Raw genomic sequence first — 23,539 nt, 5'->3', positions numbered from 1 at the left:
ATCTCGGACAAACAGAATGTTTTTCGTTGCTTAAATTCCAGGAAGGCGCCTGGATGGGCTGCCTCTGGATTAGGGCTGGTCCTACTCGCGGGGGGCGGGGTGGGGGGGTTGGGGTTTCATATATATATATATATATATATATATATATATATATATATATGTATATATATATATATAAATGAGTATTACTCAGCCATCCAAAAAGTGAAATCTTACCATTTGCAACAATGTGGATGGAACTAGAGGGTATTATGCTAAGTGAAATAAATCAATCAGAGAAAGGTAATTATCACATGGTTTCACTCATATGTGGAATTGAAAAAACAAAACAGAGGAGCATAGGGGAAGGGAGGGAAAAATAAAATAAGATGTAATTAATTAAGGAGGGAGATAAACCATAAGAGACTCTTAATTATAGGAAACAAACTAAAGGTTGCTGAATGGAAGGGGGGGGATGGGGTAACTGGGGGATGGGCGTTAAGGAGGGCATGTGATGGAATGAGTGCTGAATGTTACATATAACTAATAAATCATTGAACTCTACCTCTGAAACTAATACACTATATGTTAATTGAATTTTTAAAATCAATCAATCAATCAATCAATCTTTAAAATAACATGTTCCGAAACTACATTGTCCAGTGTGGTAGCAATTGGCCACTATTTAAGTTTAGATAACTAAAAGAAAAAATTCAATTCTTCAGTTCATTTCAAGGGCTCAGTAGCTGCATGTAGTTAGTGGCTGCTGACAAAGACTTTCTCTTTAACCATGGTTTCTAGAAGTTTATGTCTGTGTCCCTAGGATAACCCCAATCCCCCTAAAATGCCCACTGAAAAAGCTTGCATGTATGCTCTTTTCTCTGCCCCTTTGAGATGTAAATCATGTATCACTCAAAACTATCACCCCAAGGACCTAAAAGCCATCTCTTTGAAATGCTAACATTCAAGGACACGACTTTTGATCTTGCTCCCAGTTTCTGTGGGAGGTGAAAAGCCTAATTTAGGTAGAGGGGTGAGCAAGAGGAGGATGCTTGCTCCAACTTACACCACGACCTCCTGTCATAAGAATGCTAGAATTTTCTTGGCCTTAACTAGTGTCTGGCTTTGTTTATCTTTGACACTACTAAATTAGACAGTGTGGACATAAGACGTCCATCACTGTGGAAAATCCAGTGGGGCAGTGCTTTATATTATGACGACGTCATCAAATCTTCCCAGGATGGGGGCCACCTGAGTCAAACTGATCCTTCATCTCCTTGGAGAGGACGCCTCCAAAGAGCTCAACGGAGAAGGCAGCATTTTAAGGAAGCAGATCAGACCAGTGATTCATAATAACAGAAAAGCAGAAGACAATTTGGAGGAAAGAAGGGAATTTTAAGCTGTAAACAAACAAGCAAAACCTCTGCAAAAGGTCCGGCTGAAGTAGCAAGTAAAGTTTATAGTCAATACTGTCTGGCTTCAATCACCTTGGGAGAAAATCCCAGGTTCCATGGATACTGGTCCAGTTAATTGGCTCCTAACTCAGAGCTGTAGCACCAAGCAGTATCTACTGAAAATTTAACACTTTCACTTTGGCCTCTTCAAATTACAACTCCAACAAAATAATCAAAGACTAATATTGAAACTCAGCCGAAATGTCAAAGTATAGAGTTATAAGCCTGTGCTTATACTACAAGAAGGTATGAAAGCAAGTACAGAAATAGCCAAAAAACACATTAAGTTCAAGTGGGATATGTAGGAATAAGCCTAAGTATAATGGTACTAACTTGGGGGAATCATTAGGTTCCTGCCTTTGCTAAAGCATTTGAAGTGCTCAAACTATCCATTATAATGAATTTATAATTTACAGGTAGAGTGTAACTCCCACAGGCCAGGCACTGAGTGACGTTGAGCTTTCCATATTCCCCAAGGAAGTTTGCCAACACAGCCATGGTTTGGGACAGAGGTGACACTCTGACCTGCCCCTGATCACTGTTTAATCCTCTGCTTCCTCTCCCACATCCACCATGAATTTATGCAATAGCCTCCTGACCAGTTTCCTGCTCTTGAACATCTGCTGTCTAGCACATTCTTCACCCTTGGCCCATGGTTGTTTTCCTCACACAGCGGGTAATCACATCTGTTTCTGCCTCTAAAACTTAAAGGCTCTCCACCAATGACAGGGCATGGCCCAAAGTTCCTTCATGACCTGACCTCAATCTTTTTGAGGCCCCTGACCTCATAGCGTGTCTTCTCTCGCTCTTCTGTGAGTTTCTTTAGGTGGTTGCCTCTACCTAGAATATTCTCCTAGTACCACCTTAGAGGCCCAACTCAAAGACCATCTCCTCTGAGGAACATTTTCAGGACCCTCCCTAGTGCAATGTTCTTGTTTATATCTTTACTAAAACACTCTATCTTCAGGGGGCTAAGGCAAGTGGTGGTTAATGATCCAGGCCTTAGGTACAGATAAATAAGGGTTCAAACTCTAGCTCTGGGTCTCACCAGCCTCTCAGTTGCTGCATGTATAAATGAGCACTCTGGGTACAATGGTGAGCACAACAAATATGGTTTATGCCTTCATAGGGTTGACAGGTAAGGGGGTGAGTCAAATAGTCTAACTAAGCAATGTCTAATGAGAAAAACACTCTGGGGTAGAGGAGCAGGGTTCTGTTTGAGTATTTAACTAGAGAATCAGAGGAGCTGAGGCAGTGCAGAAGGAGGTAAGGTAAGATGTTCAAGTCAGAGAGAATAGCGTGTGCGAAGCCCTTTGCTAGGAGAAAACATCAAGGGGAGAGAGATTCCTCTATACACTCCCTACCTGATGTTCTGTGGCTTGGGAAAGGCAGACTTCCTGGTTTTGCGGGGGGGAGAGAAATAGAAATTCATCTGTGGCCCCAGACCCCTAACCCATGATTTTTCCTGGCCCCAGATCTCTCAGGTAGTTAGTTGGTCAGGCTCTCATTGCCCACCACCCCCACCCCCCAGGCCCTTGTGCCACCTCCCTTCCTAGAGTTAGAGAGTAGAGGGGATGTGGCCACACCAGGCCCCACCTTTTCCTGAGGTCAAACTATTTGGTGGTGGGAGCCAACAAACCCTCCCCCAGCTGCCCTAAAGCCTAATCTCCACCTCCCAGGCAAGCTCAGGCATGAGGCCACACCTGTCCTGGGCATCTGGGTCAGGTGACACTCCCTCCCAATTCCTGTACCTAGGGCAACCCAAGCCACATCGTACACATTTGAGGGGACATTAAGTAACATCTGCATAGCCAAGACGTCTGCAGTATAGGACTGAATTAGCTATGATGTGGGGTAGAGCAAGCAGAGGCTTCAGCAAAGACTGGTCCCACTTCACGCCATTTACTCACAAAGAACTTCCTTTAATTGGTTAGGCTTGAATTAGGACCACAAGCTGGCCACCCATGGCCACCGAGGGATGCTGTCGGGAGAGTTTCTGGAGAACCCAGAAAGTGAGAGGAGAGGCAGTGTGGTGACTGGGCAGGAGGTTTGGGATTAAGGTTACATACCATAATGACACCATCATTGTAGTTCAGCTTCTCAGCCCATGGGCCAGGGGATCAGGTGAAGGAGCCTGGGAAGGCACACCGTGGGAGAGGGGAGTTGTCTGTCCCTCAAAGCACTGGCATTCAGATGGTTAGAATGAAATTCCTCCACGCCCAGCTAATAGCTGATATTTGAGGAGGTGGCAGGTGTCGTGCTACAGGTTCAGAGGAGGGACATCTGTGCTGTATTAGCCTGACAGGACTTGAGCATAACCTGGAAGCATAGGACTTGGCAGGTAAGAGTATACAGCATGGTGATGAGTGCCTGGACCCGTACCAGTCTATCTGGGTTTCAATCCTGCCTTTGCTGCTTGCTGGCTCTGAGACCTCGGAGTCTCCTTGCACTTCAGTTTCCTGGTCGCTTAGCGGGGTAATAATAGTACCCATCTCAGAATGCATCAGGAGGACCAAGCAAACTAACCCTGCACTGTCCAAGAGGGCAACCACTAACTACCTATGGTAGTTTGCTAGGACTGCTGTAACAAAGTACCCCAAACTGAGTGGCTTACACAACAAAATTTATTCTTTCACAGTCTTGGACATGAGAAGTTCAAGATCAAAGTGTCAGCAGGCTTGATTCCTTCCTAGGGCTATGAGGGAGAATCTATTCCCTGTCTCTCTGCTGGCTTCTGATGGTTTGCCGACAATATTTGGTAATCTTTCTCGGCTCTTAAAAGCATTACCCAATCTCTGCCTTCACCCTCACATGGTACCCTCCCTGTGGGCATGTCTGTATCCAAATTTCCCTTCTTCATAAGGACATCAGTCACTTCGGAATAGAGACCCACCTTTCTTCAGTATGACCTCATCTAAATTAATTACATCTGTGATGACCCTGTTTCCAAGTAAGGCCACATTCTGAGACACTGGGGATTAGAGCTTTAACATGAATTTGGTAGGGGACATAATTCAATCCAATACACCACATGTGGCTCGCTGAGCCTTTGAAATGTGGCTTGTCAGAACTGAAATGAAAGACTACATACTAAGCTGAAATACTAAATACACACTGGATTTCCAAGACTTAGTACAAAAAAAAAAAAAAGAATGCAAGATATCTTGCTATTAATTTTTAATGAGATAATTAATTTATCTCATTTATCAATCATATTGGTTATGTGTCGAGATGATAATATTTTGGATACCCTGTGTTAAATAAAGCATAATTAAAATTAGATTTTTAAAAATGTAGCTGCTAGAGAATTTAGAGTTACCTATGTGGCTTCCATTATTTATCTATTGGACAGTGCTGAACTAATGTTTACAAAGCCCTTATAACAGGGCCTGGCCCATGGAAAATACCTGTAAGCACTTGTTAAACAAAGCCTTCTCTTTGGAGGTGACTCATTACTTGTGGCATTTTAAAAATATGACTCTTCTATTTCTCAGACACTGGGAAAAGTTGGGAACACATGTCTTGCCTGGCCCTTGTTTTCTTTTTTAGAATATTTTATTTATTTATTTATTTGAGAGGGAAAAAAAACACACAAGCAGGGGGAGGGGCAGAGGGAAAGGAAGAAGCAGACTTTCCACTGAGCAGGGAACCTGCAGGGCTCCATCCCAGGACCCAACGATCATGACCTGAGCAGAAGACAGACACTTAACCAACTGAGCTACGCAGGCATCCTGGCCCTTCTTTTATCAAGTGGATTTCATTTTATATTCTGGAAGCATATAGTATATATACTGTGGTCTCATCTTTTCCAAATTGCTTCACAGTATTTCTTCTGTGTGGTTATAAACTCCCTATTAACCACATTAAGCACCGTGGCTTCCTGAAAAATTGTTCCCAATTTTCCTATTAACAATGCATGCATAACTTTAAGCTGAAAGATCCTTTCTGTTAGTTAGGATTAAAAAAAATACAAAAAAAAAAAGATTTATTTGAGAGAGAGAGAGAGCAGGGTGGACGGGCAGAGGAAAAGGGAGAGAGAGTCCCAAGCAGACTCTGTGCTAAGGAGGGAGCCTGTCACAGGGCTGCACCACCTTGAGCTGAAACCAAGAATCGGTCGCTAAACTGGCTGAGCCACCGGGTGCCCCTGTGTTATGATTTTTATTGGACAAAGTGGTCAGTATTGAAGAATCCTAATGCAGGGATCCCTAGGAGGCTCAGTGGTTTAGCGCCTGCCTTCAGCCCAGGGTGTGGTCCTGGGGTCCCGAGATCGAGTCCCACATCGGGCTCCCTGCATGTAGCCTGCTTCTCCCTCTGCCTCTCTTTCTCTTTCTCTCTCTCTCTCTCTGTCTCTCATGAATAAATAAATAAAATAAATAAAAATAAATAAAATCTTAAAAAATAAACTTGTTTGAAGGATCCTAATGCATACTGTCAGGTAGTTTCTGACAAGGAAAGCTGAATCACTTTCCAGTCCTACCCCAATGTATATATGTCTCCATTTCACCAACTTCTATCTTTATTATCATATTATTTTAAAAGTTGTGTGTGGGAGGCACCTGGATGGCTCAGTTAGTTAAGCATCTGACTTCATCTCTGGTCATGATCCCAGGGTCCTGGGACCAGGTCCTGCACTGGACTCCCTCCTCAGTAAGGAGTCTGCTTCTCCCTCTACCCCTCCTCCTGGCTCATGCTCTCTCTCACTTGCTATCTCTCTCATAAATAAATAAATAAAATCTTTCAAAAAAGTGTATGTGGAAAAAAAAGTTGTGGGTGTATGTGCATGTGTGTGTGTTTGTATGTGGTTTGCTCTGTTTTTTTGCTGATTTGGCAGGAAAGGGGGAGGGTGTATATCTCATTGTTTGTATACTCATGTCTTTGATGACCTGGAGGTTGAGCATTTATTCACTAGATTATTTCCCCTGTGCATTTCCTCTTCTGATAATTAGTGTTTTGAGTCCTTTGTCCACTTCTTAGTGCCTCGGTATTTTACTTATTAATTTACGTGCGTTCTTTTTAAAGATATCAGCTTTCATACATTTTATTTATTTATTTTTTTTACAAATTCACATTAGCAACTGCTGAATTAATTTTTTTAAAGATTTTATTTATTTATTCACAAGAGGCAGAGAGAGAGAGAGAGAGAGAGAGAGAGAGAGGCAGAGACACAAGCAGAGAGAGAAGCAGGCTCCATGCAGGGAGCCCAATGTGGGACTCGATCCTGGGACTCCAGGATCATGCCCTGGGCCGAAGGCAGACTCTAAACTGCTGAGCCACCCAGGGATCCCCTGATGACTTAATTTGTGTATCTTGTTTAACAATTTTTGTATCTTTATGTAGTCAAATCAATTGATTGTCCCCTTTGTGATTTCTGTCATTGCTTTCAAGCAAAGACATGCCCTTCCAGAGACATGGTAAGTGTCAATTTCACTTTCTTTTAGATTTTTACAATTCTTTTAAAAAGATTTTATTTATTTGTTCATGAGAGACACACAGAGAGGCAGAGACACCAGCAGAGAGAGAATCAGTCTCGCTGTGGGGAGCCTGACGTGGGACTCGATCCCAGGACCCTGGGATCATGATCTGAGCCAAAGGTAAACAGATGCTCAATCACTGAGCAACTCAGGAGCCCTACAATTTTTTGTTAAATTAAGATTTTAAATCCCTCTAGGGCAGTGCTGTCCAAATGAAATACAATGCAAGTCACAAATGTGAGCCACATATGTAATTTTAAATTTCTGGTAGCCACATTTTTTAGAAAGTAAAAGGAATAGAGCACAGAGGATTTTTAATAAAAATAATAGAACTATTCTGTATGATACCACAGTGGTGAATATATGTCATTGTATATTTGTCCAAATCCATAGAACATGCCACCAGAAGTGAACTCTAATGTAAATTATGAGCCTTGGGTGATAATGACATGTCAATGTAGGTTCATCAGTTGTAACAAATGTCCCACTCTGGTGGAGAATGTCCATAGTGGGGAGGCTGTGTGTGTGGTGGGAGGAACAAGGTATGTGAGACACCCCTATACTTCCTGCTCAATTTTGCTATGAATCTAAAACTGCCTTTAGGGATGCCTGGGTGTCTCAGCGGTTGAGCACCTGCCTTCTGCCCAGGGCGGGATCCTGGAGCCCCGGGATCGAGTCCCACTTCGAGCTCCCTGCATGGAGCCTGCTTCTCTCTCTGCCTATGTCTCTGCCTCTCTCCCTCTCTCTCTCTCTGTCTCTCATGAATAAATAAATAAATAAAATCTTTGAAAGAAAATAAAAAATAAAACAGCCCTTAAAAATAAAGCTTATTCATTAAAAAAAATTCTAAAGCATAAAAAAAGTAAAAAGAAACAGATGAAATCAATTTTAATAATTTATCTTATTTTTCCCAATATATAAAAAATGTTGCAACATGTAATCAATATAAGAAATTAATGAAATACTTCATTTGAGGAGTATTAAGTCTTGGAAAGTTGGCATGTATTTTACTCTTAGAGCACATCTGCATTCGTGGTAGTGACAAGCCACAGTTTCAATACTCAGCAGCCACATGTAGCTCATGGCCACCAGAGCTACAGCACAGATCTAGAATTTGTTCAACTCAGAGGGAGGGCAGAGGGGGGAATGTTCTGATGGCCTGATTTACCTCCTCCTTCACCTTCACCTTCCACCTGCTGTCTCTTGAAAATTCCTGCCCTGCCAACCTGTGTTTTCTCACCTTTCTCAGCGAACCCTGCCTGATTCCCCGATGTCATCCTTACCACCTGTGTCAGCCACCCACCACCCGGGGTCTCCTGAGCCTTCCACCACCCCACCGGGGCTTCCAGTGACTACTGTCCCCTCCCATGCCCTGGCCTTCAGGCTGTAGATTCTACCCAGGTGCTACCAGAGGGGCCATCCCAGAATTTCCACCTATGCAGCCCCTCCCTGTTCTGGTGAAGGCATCAATCATAGTAATTATTATGGAACAATAGTCCTCACATTGGGCAGCCCGTGGGGGGCTCAGCGGTTTAGCGCCGCCTTTAGCCCAGGGCCTGATCCTGGAGACCTGGGATTGAGTCCCCACGTAGGACTCCCTGCATGGAGCCTGCTTCTCCCTCTGCCTGTGTCTCTGCCTCTCTCTCTCTCTCTGTCTCATGAATAAATAATAAATAAAATCTTAAAAAAAAAAATAGTCCTAACATTGCACACAACTGGAATGCCAGGCTAACCCATGGTGGATCATCTTATCTAGTCTTCTGACCATCTTGGAGCTGGAACCATTTTGCACATAAAGGCCTCCATCAGCTTGTGAGCACGGATAGGGCGCTCCTAGCCAGTGGTCAAGGCCAGGGGAGGGAGGTTGGGGCCTGGAGGGCAGGAACTCCCGGACACCATCTAGAGGGTGGAGTCTGGTTTAGGAAGCCCCAGTTCCTTGGGCAGCCCGGGTGGCTCAGCGGTTTAGCACCTGCCTTCAACCCAGGACGTGATGATCGAGTCCCACCATCGAGTCCCACGTCGGGCTTCCTGCATGGAGCCTGCTTCTCCCTCTGCCTGTGTCTCTGCCTCTCGCTGTGTCTCTCATGAATAAATAAATAAAGTCTTAAAAAAAAAAAAGAAAGAAAGTTTTAAAAGGAAGCCCCAGTTCCTCCAGTTTGCTGGGGAGAAGAGCTGGGTGTGCTCCCCAGAACCTGCCCGCAGGTCCTCAGGCCCGCCTCCCTTGCCCTCCACTCGGGACCCCGTCGGAGCCCCCGCACGAGGCGGCCTGGAGGTGGCGGCGCCTGCTGCCTCGCCCTCGAGTCCGCTCTCCCGGCTCCCTGCCCCGCGTGGGGCGCGCCCGGGCCACCGCCCGCCGGACACCCCGGGGTGGGGGGCGGGACGCGCGGGGCGGGCGCTCTCGGCTTGGGGCGGGGCCGACATCTGAGCCCCGCACAAAACCGCGCGGCGGCTGCGGGCCTGGAGGGCGGACTCCTGGCACCCCCGCCCCCGCCCCCGCCCGCGCCCGCGCCAGCGGCACCATGAGCGGCCGAGTCGGGGACCTGAGCCCCCCGCAGCAGGAGGCGCTGGCCAGGGTGAGCGGCTTCGGCCGGGAGGCTCGGGAGGGGGGGAGCTGCCTGGCGCTGCCCACCTGGCTGGAGCCCCGGCGTTTGGATGGAAAAGGTCCTTGCGAGCCTCCTGTCCCGCTCACCCCCCTGCGCCCAGTTGCTGAGGCAGACGTGTATGGGACACTGGACTTGAACCCTTCCCTGGGCTGCCCTGGGGCCAAATCCCGCTTTCCCCTCCCGCCCTCTGCGGCCCCGCAGGCCCCGGCCCTGGTCCCCTGGTGCTGCGCCCCCCCCCCCGCGGCCTTGGGCACACCGCCCCGCAGATCTCCTGCCCGGATTGCAACATCTGTTTGTTTGGTTTCTCTTTGTGGCTTTCCGACTCCCCAGGGCGGAAGCCATCTCCCCATCGCTGGTGTTTCCATTAAAGAGGAATGGAGGGGTTTGGGGGATTTCAAGGCAGTCCGTCAAGCTGCCTCTGAGTGTCACACCCTGGGGAAGGGGGACATATTCAGGTCTTAGGTGCCACAGCATTAATTTGATTAGGAGATGGCAGGGCCTGAAACTGTGACTTTAGGTTAGGGGAGTGGGATGACAGACCTGGCTTACACTTTGGGCCAAAGAAGGGCAGGTTTCGGACTTGGGGAGACAATGGTTTCTTTTATGGCTCCCACCCTGGGGAGGATCCTCCAGGGAGGAATGAAGACCCCCGATGGAGGAGGACCCTGGATGAATTCTTGGTGAAGGAGAGAAGGGTCCCAGGTGAAGAGTGGGGGGGGGGGGGTGAATTTCCAGGTAAAGGATGAGGTTCCAGGAGCAGATAGTCTTGAGCTGAAGGAGGGGTCCCCAAGAGAAGCAGGAGGGGGAGTCCCCTGGTTAACCCTCTCCCTCCCCACTGCCAGAGGCCTCAGGAGAGCCCTGACACTAGGCTCTTGGGAGGGGCTGGACACCTGGCCTTTGGGGGTGAATTATGATGGAAATGCTTGTGGGTCAAAGAGCTTTAAACAATGTAAAAAGAGCTTATTCTTATTTTTTTCCATTATTTAATAGAAATGAATGCTAGTTGTTTTAAAAATTAGGGAGAAAAAGGAAAGTAGGAAAAAGAAGTCACCCGTGGTCCCAGAGGTCTAGACAACCATGCCTAGGAGCATTTCCTTCTAAGTTTTTTTACCTTAGCCTAGTTTTAACCACCATGGTTGGGCTGCCAGAGGCTGCTTTCTCCATTTGGCCTCATTGTTCTTTTTTGTTTGTTTTGATTTTTTTTTTTTTTTTTAAGATTCTATTTATTTATTCCCAAGACACACAGAGAGAGGCAGAGACAAAGGCAGAGGGAAGAGCAGGCTCCCTCGGGAGAGCCCAGTGAGGGACTCAATCCCAGGACCCTGGGATCACGACCTGAGCCAAAGGCAGATGCTCAACCACCAAGCCGCCCAGGTGCCCCAGTATGGCCTCATTGTTAAGATATTTTTTCCATTAAGTTACTCTGGACCCTTCCCAGCACCTGCTTAGTGGCTTTATCTTTTACTTGACGTGCGTCCCAAGGGTGGGGTGGCTTTGAGACTTGAAGGTGTGGACTCCTCCTGGCCTTGTAGCTTTTTCACTTTGTCCATGGGGAAGACCCTCCAGCACCCCAACCTCCCTTCCCACATCCACAAAGCAGGGATGTGACCCTTGCTTTTCCTGCCTCAGGGCACATCCCAGAGGTTCACAGGAGGAACTCTGATAATCTGAAGGGGCTGAGCGTGCAGAATTATTGTTTCTTGGTTATTGTGACTCTCCGTCGCTCCCCCTAAAAACTTCCTCAACTGATCCTTGTGCCTGCTGGGACTGGGTGGGTGATGATGATAGCTGGTGCTCTCACTCACCTTAGTTGTTGACACTGGAGATGTTTCATCTTTTTATTTGTTTTTCATTATGTGATCAATACATGAACACATTCTTTTTTTTTTTTTTAAGATTTTATTTATTTATTCATGAGAGACACACAGAGAGAGGCAGAGACACAGGCAGAGGGAGAAGCAGGCCCCCAGCAGGGAGCCTGATGCTGGACTTCATCCCAGGACCCCAGCATCCTGACCTGAGCCAAAAGCAGATGCTCAACCACTGAGTCACCTATGCGACCCCACATTCTTATTTTAAACATCATCCATAAAGCTAAAGGAGGTTTGGTGGATGGCTGTCAAGATAGCATCCTCTGGCTTTGCTAACAATGACTTCTAATCCTAAATTCTCATTCAGTTTCCCACAAACCCACCCCTCCAGGGTTTGCCTTCTGCTCCCTTAGTCCCCATTGAAGTGGGGCCTCCTTTCTCTCCCAGAACTGAGCCCCAGACCCATACCTAAACTTTCAACAGCTTTCCCAAACTCTGACAGTGGGCAGAGCCTGCGTCAGCAGGTCAGCCCCTCTCTTTCCTCAGTCTTGACAGGGCCTGATGCGGCATCCCTGGCTTCTCTTGCAGTTCCTCCCTACTGACCTTTGCCTGGGGTTGTTTCCACAAAGACTCCACTGTCTGGAGCTCTGGGCAGTCCACATTTGCTGAGTGCCCACATTTTTCTGGCACCTGCTTCAAGCTAAGACTGATGCTAAGTGCTTTACCTGTACACACTCCTTTGACTGGCACAAATTTATCTTTATCCCCACTACACAGATGAGGAAACTGAAGCTCAGAGTGGTTCAGTAACTTGCTTTTAAATCTAGACTCATAAGATCCAGTATCAAGGGCAAGGTTCCTAAATTGTTCTGGTTTGCCTGCATCAGATTCACCAGCGATCTTTGTAAAAATGAGGATGGCAGGGCCCCACCTCAGACCTATAGAATAAAGATCTTGGGGAGGCAGAGAACCCCCAAAGTTTGAGAAGGACTCAACTCTGGTTGCCATGGTGGGGTGCTCCATTCCCAGTTGGCAAAAAGATCCAGGCAGCTGCTGCTAACTGTGTGATCCCCACCCTGCAGGGTCCCTGGGAAGGACTGACAGGCTGAGTTTAAGAAGGATCGGGGTGGGGTTGGGAGCCCAGGGGTCATGGGAGCACCACTGACCATTATATCTCCCCCTCAGTTCCGGGACAAACTCCAGGACCTGCTGCCCACCCTGCCCAATGCCGATGAGTACTTCCTCCTGCGCTGGCTCCGAGGTGAGGCTGGCAGGGTCAGGGAGGCAGAGAGGGAGAGAGGGAAGAAGAGTTTCAGGGAAGCTGGTGAGACTTTGGAATCTGAGCTCCCCTCCAAATCAGCAGGGCACAAAAAACCCATCGAGCCTCAATTTCTTCATCTATAAAGTGGGATGGAACCACCTCCCCAAGGACTGTTGTGAGCGTTAAATGAGAGAGTGTAGTACCTGGCACTGGGTGGGCACATGGTCGAGGTGAGCTTGGAGTTCACACCTGGGAAGGTCTCAGGGTGACTGGCCGGGCCAGGCCTTGAGTCAGATAAGCCTGAATATATTCTTCAGGACTTGCCTGTGGGTCTGTCTCCAGTTTCTTGAAGGCAAGGCTGTATGGTCCCCTGAGGGAACCTGGCCACCCAAGCAGGTGCCCAGCAAATACTTCAGGAAATGGATGCCATTAAAGGTAGACAAGGAGTTTCTTCCAGGAATTGCCACAATAGTGTAAAATTAGAATAACAGAAACCAAGGTGGGGGACATTCATTCCAATTCAACACACCCCATGGTATGTTGTTGAACTTGAATCAGGACAGAAGTCAGAAGCCAGGCTGGGAAGTGCACACACAGCCTCAGAATCTGGCAAACCTGTGATCAAATCTTAGCTCTGCCGTGTGCTAGCAGTGGGCCTATGGCGCTCACTCATTGACTCAGCCTCACTTTTCTCTTCTGGGTAATGGGTATAATACTCGTCCCCGACCTTCAAGATGCTGTGAGTCAGACATGAGGTCATGGATGTGCACAGCACCTACTCAGAGGAAGCCCTCCCTTCTGTTCTGTTCTGTTTGGTACATTTTTTAATTATTATTTTTTATTTTTTTATTTCTAAAATAAAGCATCATATTTTCAATTAAAGTGAATTTATTTCTTCAAAATAAGTAATCACAACAATAGTTAACCATTTACTGGGAAGTTCCTGGGAACCAGGTAATATGCCAAGCATTTTTTTTTTAAGATTTTATTTATTTATTCATGAGAGACACAAAGAGATAGAGAGTCAGAGACACAGGCAGAGGGAGAAGCAGGCTCTACACAGGGAGCCCGACGTGGGACTCGATCCTGGGTCTCCAGGATCACGCCCTAGGCTGTAGGCAGCGCTAAACTGCTGAGCCACCAGGGCTGCCCTGTGCCAAGCATTTTATATGCTTTTATCTCATGTCATCCTTTGAATAACTGAAAAAAAATATTTCTATTTAACAGATAAAACTAAAACTTAGAGAAGGTAGGTGAGTTGTTCAAAGTTGCACAGCAAATAAAAGGACAAAACTAGAATTCAAGTCCAAGTCTGTCTGACTCAAAGCCTATGCTCCTCACTACCCCTAATACCAATGGGGTCTGGGCTCCCATGGAGACATCAATATTACAGGCTAAATCAACCTCTGGTTTTAAAAATTTATAAAGGCTTGGATACTGATATCAAGGGCCTCTAAAGTCTTCTAGAGGATTAAAGGTCCTTGCTTTTTAAAAACATGCAGGGCACCTGAGTGGCTCAGTCGGCTGGGTAGCCAACTCTTGATTTCAGCTCAGGTCATGATCTCAGGGTCTTGAGATTGAGCCCCAAGTGGGCTTCATGCTCATTAGGGAGTCTGCTTGAGATTCTCTCTCTCACTCTCCCTTTGCCCCTCCCCTTCTGTGTTCCCTCTCCTTCTCTCTCTTTCTCTCTCTAAAATAAATAAACATTTTTCCCCCTAAGGATTTTATTTATTTATTCATGAGAGACAGAGAGACAGAGAGAGAGAGAGGCAGAGACACAGACAGAGGGAGAAGCAGGCTCCATGCAGGGAGCCTGACGTGGGACTCGATCCCGGGTGTCCAGGATCACATCCTGGGTTGAAGGCGGTGCTAAACCGCTGAGCCACTGGGCTGCCCATAAGTAAACATTTTTTAAAAATAAAATAACAAAAAATGTCCAGAGCCCTAATGTGTTCTTGAGGTGTCACAAAAGGCTCAGGTACTCCTGTATTTCTGTATGAGTTTTCAGATAACTATGAGTTCTAGATCCGACCTCAAGCCTCCTCTCATCTTGGCTCCTTTTGCAGCTCGGAACTTTGACCTGCAGAAATCTGAGGATATGCTCCGGAAGGTGAGGCCCCATTCTCATGAGTGTCCTGCCTCCCACACACTGTATCCCAGGGATCAGTAACAAAGAGTGGGAACTCTTGCCCTGCCCTGTTCTTGTATGTTTCCTCCATTCCCCCTTGGATTCCTTTCTACATCAGACCTGGGTCCACCATGGCCCTCCTCTTGGCATTGCCATCCGCAGTTCTATGTCAGAGTCTGGGGATGCTTTGGTAAGGTCTTAGGGGCTGCAGGCAGAGGGACCCGACCTGATGCCCCCAGATGCCTTCAAAGTCTTTGTGGTAAGCAGTCTTCAGGTCCTGCGATTTCTCCACAGCACATGGAGTTCCGGAAGCAACAGGACCTAGACAACATCCTCACATGGCAGCCCTCGGAGGTGAGTCCCATGCAGCATCTCCCCAGACCATCAGATGCCCCTCACACTCCCCCACATCCAGCCATCTAATGGAGCGGGGACATGGCCTAGTAAGCTGGTTTGAGTCAGGACCTCACCCCCCACTCCCCATCCCCAGGTGATCCAGCTGTACGACTCTGGTGGTCTGACCGGCTATGACTATGAAGGTTGCCCCGTGTGGTTTGACATCATTGGGACCCTTGACCCCAAGGGTCTTCTCCTGTCAGCCTCCAAGCAGGATTTGATCCGGAAGCGCATCAGGGTCTGTGAGCTGCTTTTGAGGGAGTGTGAGCTGCAGAGTCAGAAGGTAAGTGACTGGGTCCAGAATGGGAAGTACACAGTGGGCCCAATCTGTCTAAAGGGTGGCACCAGGACCAGGTAGGAAAGGCATGCTGCCTCTGCTTCTCCCCAGGCCTCAGCATTCTGGGCTTTGATGGGACATGGCTTCTCTTGCGGTCACCCATCTGTGAGCATCTAACATGCCCATGGCACTCTCTGCTGGCAAGTGCCAAGGGTCACCAAAGCCCTTTCCCCTCTGACCTTGGGTGAGTTGTTGACCTTGGGTGCAGTGAGTACTCTAGCTCTGTTCTCCGGGAACCCTGGGAACAGTGGATGGTCAGCTTTGCTTATGGAAAAGATGTCCCCAGTTGTAAACTGCATAACTCTAACACCTAACGGGGGAGCCATTGCTTTGTGCATCCCTGAGAGCAGTGACTCTGAAAACTTGGCACATCCGTCATGGGTCCTTAGAAGCTAATATGGAATTGCTACTATATACATATATATATATTGAGTCCTGTGGGGCATAGGGTTTTTAAGCCAGGAAGGACCCACACCCACCTGTACATATCTTCTTTTTGCTCTAGCTCTATTTCCTGGTCCATACTCTACAGAATGAATCTAATGCCAAGTGTGGTCTGTTAGTTTTGTGAGTTTAAGTGTCTACATGAGCCTAAGAAGACACTTGAGTGGGGAGTTCTTATGTCACTTTGGGATGACCTGCCTAATGGCGAGGACAGGGCCTGTGTCCTCAGTGTCTGTCATGGAACTGGACACCAGGTAGACCCTCCCAGCAAAGATTTATGGCAAACATGAGAGACTTGTAAACACCCTATTCAGTGCCTGGTTTGAATAGATGTGTGTCTCTCGAACAAGATGGCTGGTTTTATGGGGTCACAGCAGTGTCTTCTACTTCATGGACGTTTCCAATCAGAGTTGATAATTGTGTGATGACAATACTAGTAATAACGTCTGCTGATATTTATCAGGGACCAGCATGTATCAGGCACTGGGATTTTTGTAAATTATCTTACTGAATCCTCCTGGAAACTATCAGAACCTGAAATTATCCTCATTTCACGGAGGAAGAAAATAAGGCTCAGAGGAGTTAAAAACCCACCCAAGGCCACACAGCCTGCTAGCTGTGTAGCTCTGGCTTGACACACCCTGGGACTGTAGACATCAGCTGATACAGTATACTATTGTACAGAGAGATGCCCAATGAGCAACGAGTGAGGTCTTTAACTCTATAGTTAACTAATTCTGGGAAATGGTGTTGAGCAAACAGTGTGATAAGGGTCCACTGTGCCAGGGCTCAGAGGCAGCATCTTCTTAGACCCTAGGTGGGCTCTGTCTGTTTGGAAAACCCTGTGGGCAGTTGGGGGCGGGGGTGGCAGGAAGGTGGGAGCAGTGCAGGTTTCCCTGGGACCTCCTGCCCAGAGTTGTTGTCTGACCTATAGACTTGTGCTGTCTCATGTAGCTGGACAAGAAGATTGAGACGGTACTGATGGTGTTTGACATGGAGGGGCTCAGCCTGAAACACCTGTGGAAGCCAGCTGTAGAGATCTACCAGCAGGTGAGGTAGGCAGCTGGCTCGAGGCCAATAGGTAGCCACTGCCCACACCAGCTCCCAGTCCATGGAGGAGGGGTCACCCCCTACTGGCCCCTAGAGCAGCCAGTGAAGCTGGCCTGGGATCCCCCCTCCAAGGAGAAAGAGGAGCAAGAGTATTCCAGAGGATGAAGTCCATCTCATGGGGAAGATGGATGGCCAGGGGGTGGGGGTGGTAGGGGCTCTTGTCTCAGCAGCATTGAAGGCCACCAAATCCCCGCATAGAATGTGTTGGAGCAGGATCTTGACCAGATTCATCTTGCCACAGTTTTTTGCCATCCTGGAAGCAAATTATCCTGAGACGCTGAAGAATTTAATTGTCATTCGAGGTGAGCCCATGATGGGGATGACCCCTTGAGGGAGGAAGAATGGGGAATGGGGGGAACATGGGTAAATCACCCAGTTCAGGGCTTCTCAAACCATCCTTGGTGTCAGATAAGTTATGTTTCTAAATGTATACTGTTATTGTCTTTATTTTTCTTGGTGTGGAATGGTAACGGCTAGTTCATGGGCCACACTGGTTGAGAGACATGCTTTGAGTGGGAATGGTCCCCATTGGTGATGGTTGTATAGTGAGGGGGCCACCGTTGTGCTCTGGGATCAAATGATCTGCTTTCCAATCTAGCTAGCTCGGCGATTTTGAACAAGTCTACTTAACCTTACTTAGCCTCAGTTCTCCCAATCTGTAAAATAAGGATACTCTGACACCTTTCTTATGACAGCTGTGAGGTTAAATGAGAGTCTTTGGAGGAGTAGCACAGAGGCTGGCCAGTCAGTGTGAGCAGTTCAGGTGGGACATGAGGTCTAATGCCCTGTCTCCTTGCACCCAAGAAAATTCCAAGACAACTTGGGAAAACTCTGAGTGGGGACAGGAGGCACCACTGGGAAATCTGCATTACTGACACCCTACAACGGTGGTTGGGGGGGTGGCGCAGCCATTTATTGAGAGCCAGGCACTGTGCCAAGTGTTCTGCATACATAGTTTAATTTATCTCCCTTTTATAGTTAACAGCACTAAGCCTCGGAGAGGGTGGGTAACTAGCTGAAGGTCACACAGCTGCAAATGGCAGAATCTAGAACTGTCCAACTCCTGTCCAACCCAGGGCTCCTGGCCGTGACTGTATGCCAGGTCCTCTCTAGCCCAGCTTCCCAAAGAAGTTTCATATGTTTCAGCCCCCAAGCTGTTCCCTGTGGCCTTCAACTTGGTCAAGTTTTTCATGAGTGAGGAAACACAAAGGAAGATAGTGATTCTGGGAGGTGAGTGACTTGGCCTCCTAGCTATGCCCATCGCGGCCTGGGCAAGCAGAGGTCGAGGTGAAAGCCCCCATTTCTCCCTGGCTTATCCTCTTTACCCACACACTGACCTTGGCCTTAACCCTCGCTGGCCTTTGCACACTCAGATGATGCTTCACACCCTAGGCCTCAGCCTGGGTGGCCACATAAAGCATTTGGGTGCTTCAGGAGTAAGTGCTCAGGGGAGCAAGCCAAGGACATATCAGGTTTCCTCCCTGGGCTTGGCTTCTCTGCCCTCTTTTGAGCCTCCCTGAGCCCCCACAGCACCCCCACAACCAGTCCCCCTGACCCACGCCACCTTGCTTCCACAGGCAACTGGAAGCAGGAGCTGCTAAGGTTCATCAGCCCTGAGCAGCTGCCCGTGGAGTTTGGGGGGACCATGACTGACCCTGATGGCAACCCTAAGTGCCTGACCAAGGTATAGGGTGCCCAGAGGATGTGGATGAGGATGAGGCAGGACGGGTGGTGGCCATGGTCTAGTGTTCGCTCACCAGCCCTCACCCACAGATCAAATACGGGGGCATTGTGCCCAAGAGCTATTACCTGCGCAACCAGGTGAAGACACACTATGAGCACACGGTGATGGTGGCCCGAGGCTCCTTCGTGCAGGTGGAGAACGAAATCCTGTTCCCGGGCTGCGTGCTCAGGTAGGGATGGCAGCCACTCCACACCTGGGCGCAGCTGGGAGGGGCCCGGAGCCCAGGCAGGTGGTCATTATTGGGGCCCTCTGTCCCATGCAGGTGGCAGTTCGCATCAGATGGAGCAGATATCGGCTTCGGGGTTTTCCTGAAGGCCAAGACAAGTGAGCGGGAGTGGGCAGGGGAGATGGTGGAGGTGCTGCCCATCCAGCGCTACAAAGCTCACGTGGTACCTGAGGACGGGAGCCTCACCTGCCTCAACACCGGCGTCTGTGAGAGCTGTGGGATTCACTGGAGTCATTTTCCTCCTTATGGCAGAGAAATGAACTGATACCCCTTGCCAGGCTGTCCTGTGTGCCCTCAATTTCCAGCTCTCAGGGAGGGGTGGGGGTCTCCGCAAGCTACTAGGTCCTGTGGTTGCCAGGGGCATTGGTTTCACAGCCTTAGATCTGGTGAGTGACCCCCTAGGTACAAGGGCAGAGATGCATGTTAGAGATTGGGGTTCACAGCCTGAGGCCACTCACTCCTGGGAAGCCCTTCCTCAACAGGCTAAGAGGTAAGTAAAGTCATGGACTAATCTTCAGAGGTCCTGGCCCGCACAGGAGCACGGGCAGTCCCACTGTGCAAATCCCAAAGAGATGCTTCTTCCATGCGTTTATCCTTCATTCTCAGGCCACCCAAGCCAGATGCAGTCTGGTCCGTCTTATGGGAAGCCGTGTTCCCCAGGAACAGCATTGACCTCCCGCTTCTGTAGGGAACAGAGCTAGGAGGGGGACTCAAGGTTGAGGAGCATGAGCTTTACTAATGCTTTGGTTAATACACATCCAGCTCACCCCTGTGGAAAGGGAGAATTCGAAGGGTGGAGACTGAGGAATCTGGGTTACTCATCACATCCCAGAATTCACTTTGCACCTTGTCACTGAAGGGAATGCCTTCTTTAAAAGGCATGATGGAAAAGTGGCTTAGAGAGCTCAGCCCTCTCCTCTGGGGAAAGCAGGGCTTCCCTCTCGGTTGGAATCTCAGGATAAGGGAATCCTAGTCCCTCCCTTCCCTCGTTCTGTACTCATCGGAAAGTCCTCTTGACCTCTGTAGGCCTCAGCATCCCCATCCTTAAAATGGGGATGATAGCACCTGCTGTGGGGCTGCTATGGGGATTCGGAAAGCTGGGAGCGCCCATGTGATGCCTGCAAAGAAAAGGGGCTGGCGCATGCAGGGGGTTAGGGATGCACGAGGTGCACAAGGAGATGGCCCGAGCAGTGGGCTCTGCGGGTGGTGCAGTGGCTGACCCTCCAGCACTACCCACGGTCCTGGGCCCATTCCCCAGGGCACCGGGTTGCAGATATGTCAGCCTTGCTTTGCCTGACGACTTCTCCACCCTTGCAGATGTCCTGCGTTTTGATAATACCTACAGCCTGATGCACACCAAGAAGGTCAGCTACACTGTGGACGTGCTGCTCCCAGACAAGGCCTCTGAGGAGAAGATTCAAGGTCTCGAGGCAGGGAGACCACCCCCAGCGCAGTGAAGACCCTGGCTGCCTCCGTGCCTGTGCTCTTCAACCCCTCAGCACCCCCTCCCTGTCCCCTGCCACCCTGGGTGGGGTGGTGTTTGGAGGAGCCACCCCCTACCCCCACCCCCACCTCCCCATCTCACCTGCTTGTGGCCCACCTGGCACAGTGGCAGAGCAGGAAGGGGACATCCAGGCCATAGGCCACACTCAGGATTCACACAGGAGACTCAATCCCCCATTCACAGAGACTGAGTTTGAGGACATTGGGGATGAACCAGGGGCCGCCAAGAAAGTGTCCTGCCCACAGGAGCTGCCCTTCTGTCATTCCTGACAAGGCCTACCAGTGCCAGGACTCACCCATAGCTAGTGATCTTGCTTGGAGCCGTGTGCATGAACCCCAGGCCATGCAGGGAGCAGAGCATCAAGTCTGAAGAGCAGGGAAGCCCCGCTCTCTGCAGTCGGGGCTCAGCAGGGATGGACAGGGCCAGCTGGAGGTGGTCAGGTGGAGGGATGGGGCCAGCTGGGTGGTGGAGCTTGTAGTTTTGGTTCTGGGAGGGCACCAAGGCTCTTTGGAGTTGTCCTCTTGCCTTTGGAAGGAAGATGAGAAATGGAGCATGAGGCCCAGCAGGGCTGGCCATCAGGAGGAAAAGCCATGCTCAGTCACACACAGCTAAATGGGTGAAGACTGAATCTCTCAGAATTCTCAGTGACCCCGGCCTTCCCCTCCCCACCTGCTGTGATCCAGCTGACATTCAGCTTGGGTTCCTTCTGGCTAAGGACCATTTCTATAGCAGAGCTGGAGTGAAGTGGAACCTGCTGGAATAAAGTAGAATGTGCTGGAGTGGAGCTGCCATCCCAGGGGCTTATCAGAGACTCTGATTTACTTCTTGGAGAATTGTCAAGTTTTTCTTCTGTCTGCCAACTCCCCATCACCCACCCCGAATGAAGCTCAGTAGCTGGCCAGTGATGGCTCCTGTTTCCCAAAGGCTGGCTCTCCTGGTGCCCACAGCCCACAGTCAGGACCGCCGTCTCCTCTGCTGGATGAACTGTACCCAACAGAGCAGACCTGACCCAGAATGAGTCAGTGAAGCTGCTGAGTGGTCAGATGTCCCCTGTTAAAAGGGGTCCTTGGTGCAAAGCATTAGCATCCTGGCTGCAAAGACCCTTCCCAGAGGCTAGAAACCTCAGCAAACATCAACACTCGGGGGCTTTGCAAACAAAAAGCTGGCTTGGGCTCCTTTCTTGCTCTCAGATTCTGTGATTTCATTTTTTCCATTTAATAGATTTCCTGATTTCCCAGGGCCTGTTCTTCCCAGGCAAGAAAATGAGGAGCCTTGGGAAGGTGGAGGTCTTCAGGTGAGCTACATGAAGTCCCTGGGGCCCCAGGCCTTCCATCTGTGGCAGCTGCATCACCCATGGTTCAGCACACAGTCTGAACAGGGGCTCTGCTGCTATAGAAAGCAAACTAACTAAAGGAAACAATTGAAGTCAGTGCACTGAGGCATTGCTGGCCCAACAGTGTTGGAGGGGTTTGGCAAGAAAAAACCCTGCCATGTCCATGCCAAGTAGACAGCCCAGGGCTGTCAGGGGAAAAGCACAAGATGTTCTTATGTCCAAGGGCAGCTCCTGCATCCCTGCTGCAACAGGCTCTCCCACCACCCCCACTGCACCGGGGGCCACCCTCTGTGCAGCCTCTCCAGGTGCAGAGGCACTTGGGAGGTCCAGAGCCACCCACCTTCCCTGTAGGCTATAGAGGGCATGGCCAGCTGGTGTATAAGGGCCCCACATCAGGTTTCTCTGGGTCCACCTGTTGTCCTGATGGGTGAGGAGGAGGAGCTCACAAGGCTTCACTTTGGCCTCACATCCCTGGCCTAAAAACAAAGGATTCGTAAACAAGGGGTTCATGGATTTCAACCCGGATTCTTGCCTTTCCAACCACCCACAGCCAATTTCCCACCATCAGCACAGCCTCATCTGGGTTTCTGGCAAACAGCAGATTGGTCGCACCATGCACAAGGGTTTAATTTGCGCAAATATGGACTGCCCGGGGAGTGGCAGGTAAAGGACTGAGGGATCCAGCAGGGGCACCGGTGACTCTGAATCCCAGAGCCAACAGAATGCACCGCATGTGAAGCAGTGAGTGCAGTGGTCACCCTCAGAAGTGAGGGAAGGATCTCCTGTCTGGCAAGGTGGACAGGGGACATGTCCTTAGCAACTCCATCCCTGACTCAACACCATTACTTCTTTACAAAAAAAAAAAAAAAAAAAAAAGGAAGTCGCCCAGAGAGGGGCTGGTTCACCTGAAGTTTGTTTCTTCCTTCATCATCAATATTTATTGAGTGCTGGGCACCAGGCACTGGAGGCCCTGGAGGTTGGGGGTGCTGGGCTCCCCAAGTCCACTAGCAGGAAGCTTGCCTGTACTGAGGGAGGCTGAAGTGATTCTGATGGCCATTATCAAGTGGGTGGCTCAGTGGGGTAGGAGCCAAATTCTGGGGGAGAATTCAGCAAAAACCCCCACAAAACCCCAAACCCAACCTGATGGGGGATCAGATGTGCTTTGCCCAAGGCAGGGATCCCTGAGGGAAGAGCTGAAGGCATGGGCAAGGCTTCCAGACTGAAAAATGGAGTGAGGGCAGCTGTGAGTGTCTGAAGCCAGAGGAAAGCCAGAAGGGCCCTTAGGTGATGCTGGTAATGGGTCACTAATGTTTGCTATTTCTTTGCGAACGACTGTGTACACATTAGGTAGTTGTCAATAAAACCATTTCATAACAGAGATTACAAAACAGAATTGTTTGTCAGGAAGAAATGGTAAAATCTTGGCAGGAAGCCAGGGATGAAAACTCTTGCTCGAAATGAGGTAATTGGAAATAGCCAGGCTTCACCTGTCTAGAGGAGTGGAGGCAGGGCCTGGCCTTCCCAGGGCCTATTTCCTAACTGAAAAGCCCCACAATCTTCCAGGGGAAGCAGGGGAATACTACCTTAGGGTTTTTTTTTTTTTTGAGGGCAGATAGAAAGGCTCCCCTGGCTCCCAAATCTCTACCTCAGTTAAGCAGGCCTTCCAAGAGCCCAGGCCAGAAGGGATATACCACTGTGGGACCATCATAGCTGCCTAGAGCAAATCTTCACCAGGGCT

At 49.1% G+C, this 23,539-nt stretch overlaps 1 protein-coding gene across 2 annotated transcripts; it reads left to right on the top strand.

Annotated features, from left to right (window-relative positions):
- Nucleotides 1-9,310: 9,310 nt before the first annotated feature.
- LOC112909850 (SEC14-like protein 4) lies at nucleotides 9,311-22,711 on the top strand. Of its 2 annotated transcripts, none has more exons than XM_025985975.2 (12): nucleotides 9,311-9,477; nucleotides 12,504-12,579; nucleotides 14,646-14,689; nucleotides 15,002-15,061; nucleotides 15,198-15,386; nucleotides 16,839-16,934; nucleotides 17,236-17,296; nucleotides 18,141-18,224; nucleotides 18,572-18,678; nucleotides 18,768-18,907; nucleotides 19,001-19,170; nucleotides 20,282-22,711. In XM_025985975.2, exons 1-12 carry the CDS (start codon nucleotides 9,424-9,426, stop codon nucleotides 20,419-20,421), a joined length of 1,221 nt encoding a protein of 406 aa, XP_025841760.1. In that variant the 5' UTR covers nucleotides 9,311-9,423; the 3' UTR covers nucleotides 20,422-22,711. The 2 variants fall into 2 exon arrangements, with proteins under 2 accessions (XP_025841760.1, XP_072579260.1); XM_072723159.1 differs by having other exon boundaries at nucleotides 9,318-9,477; nucleotides 16,839-16,939; nucleotides 17,193-17,296.
- Nucleotides 22,712-23,539: the final 828 nt, after the last annotated feature.

This window comes from Vulpes vulpes, chromosome 10 (assembly GCF_048418805.1).
Source record: "Vulpes vulpes isolate BD-2025 chromosome 10, VulVul3, whole genome shotgun sequence".
NCBI lineage: Eukaryota > Metazoa > Chordata > Mammalia > Carnivora > Canidae > Vulpes > Vulpes vulpes.
The sequence above is the reverse complement of the archived record's forward strand: the minus strand, read 5'-3'. Positions and strand labels throughout refer to the sequence as shown.

Excerpts from the sequence above, each read along its gene's own strand:
- LOC112909850 (XM_072723159.1), top strand. The coding sequence starts at position 9,424 with ATGAGCGGCCGAGTCGGGGACCTGAGCCCCCCGCAGCAGGAGGCGCTG. Across the intron at positions 12,580-14,645 it reads CCTCCTGCGCTGGCTCCGAG|CTCGGAACTTTGACCTGCAG; the intron begins GTGAGGCTGGCA and ends CTCCTTTTGCAG. Across the intron at positions 16,940-17,192 it reads GAGATCTACCAGCAGGTGAG|AATGTGTTGGAGCAGGATCT; the intron begins GTAGGCAGCTGG and ends ATCCCCGCATAG.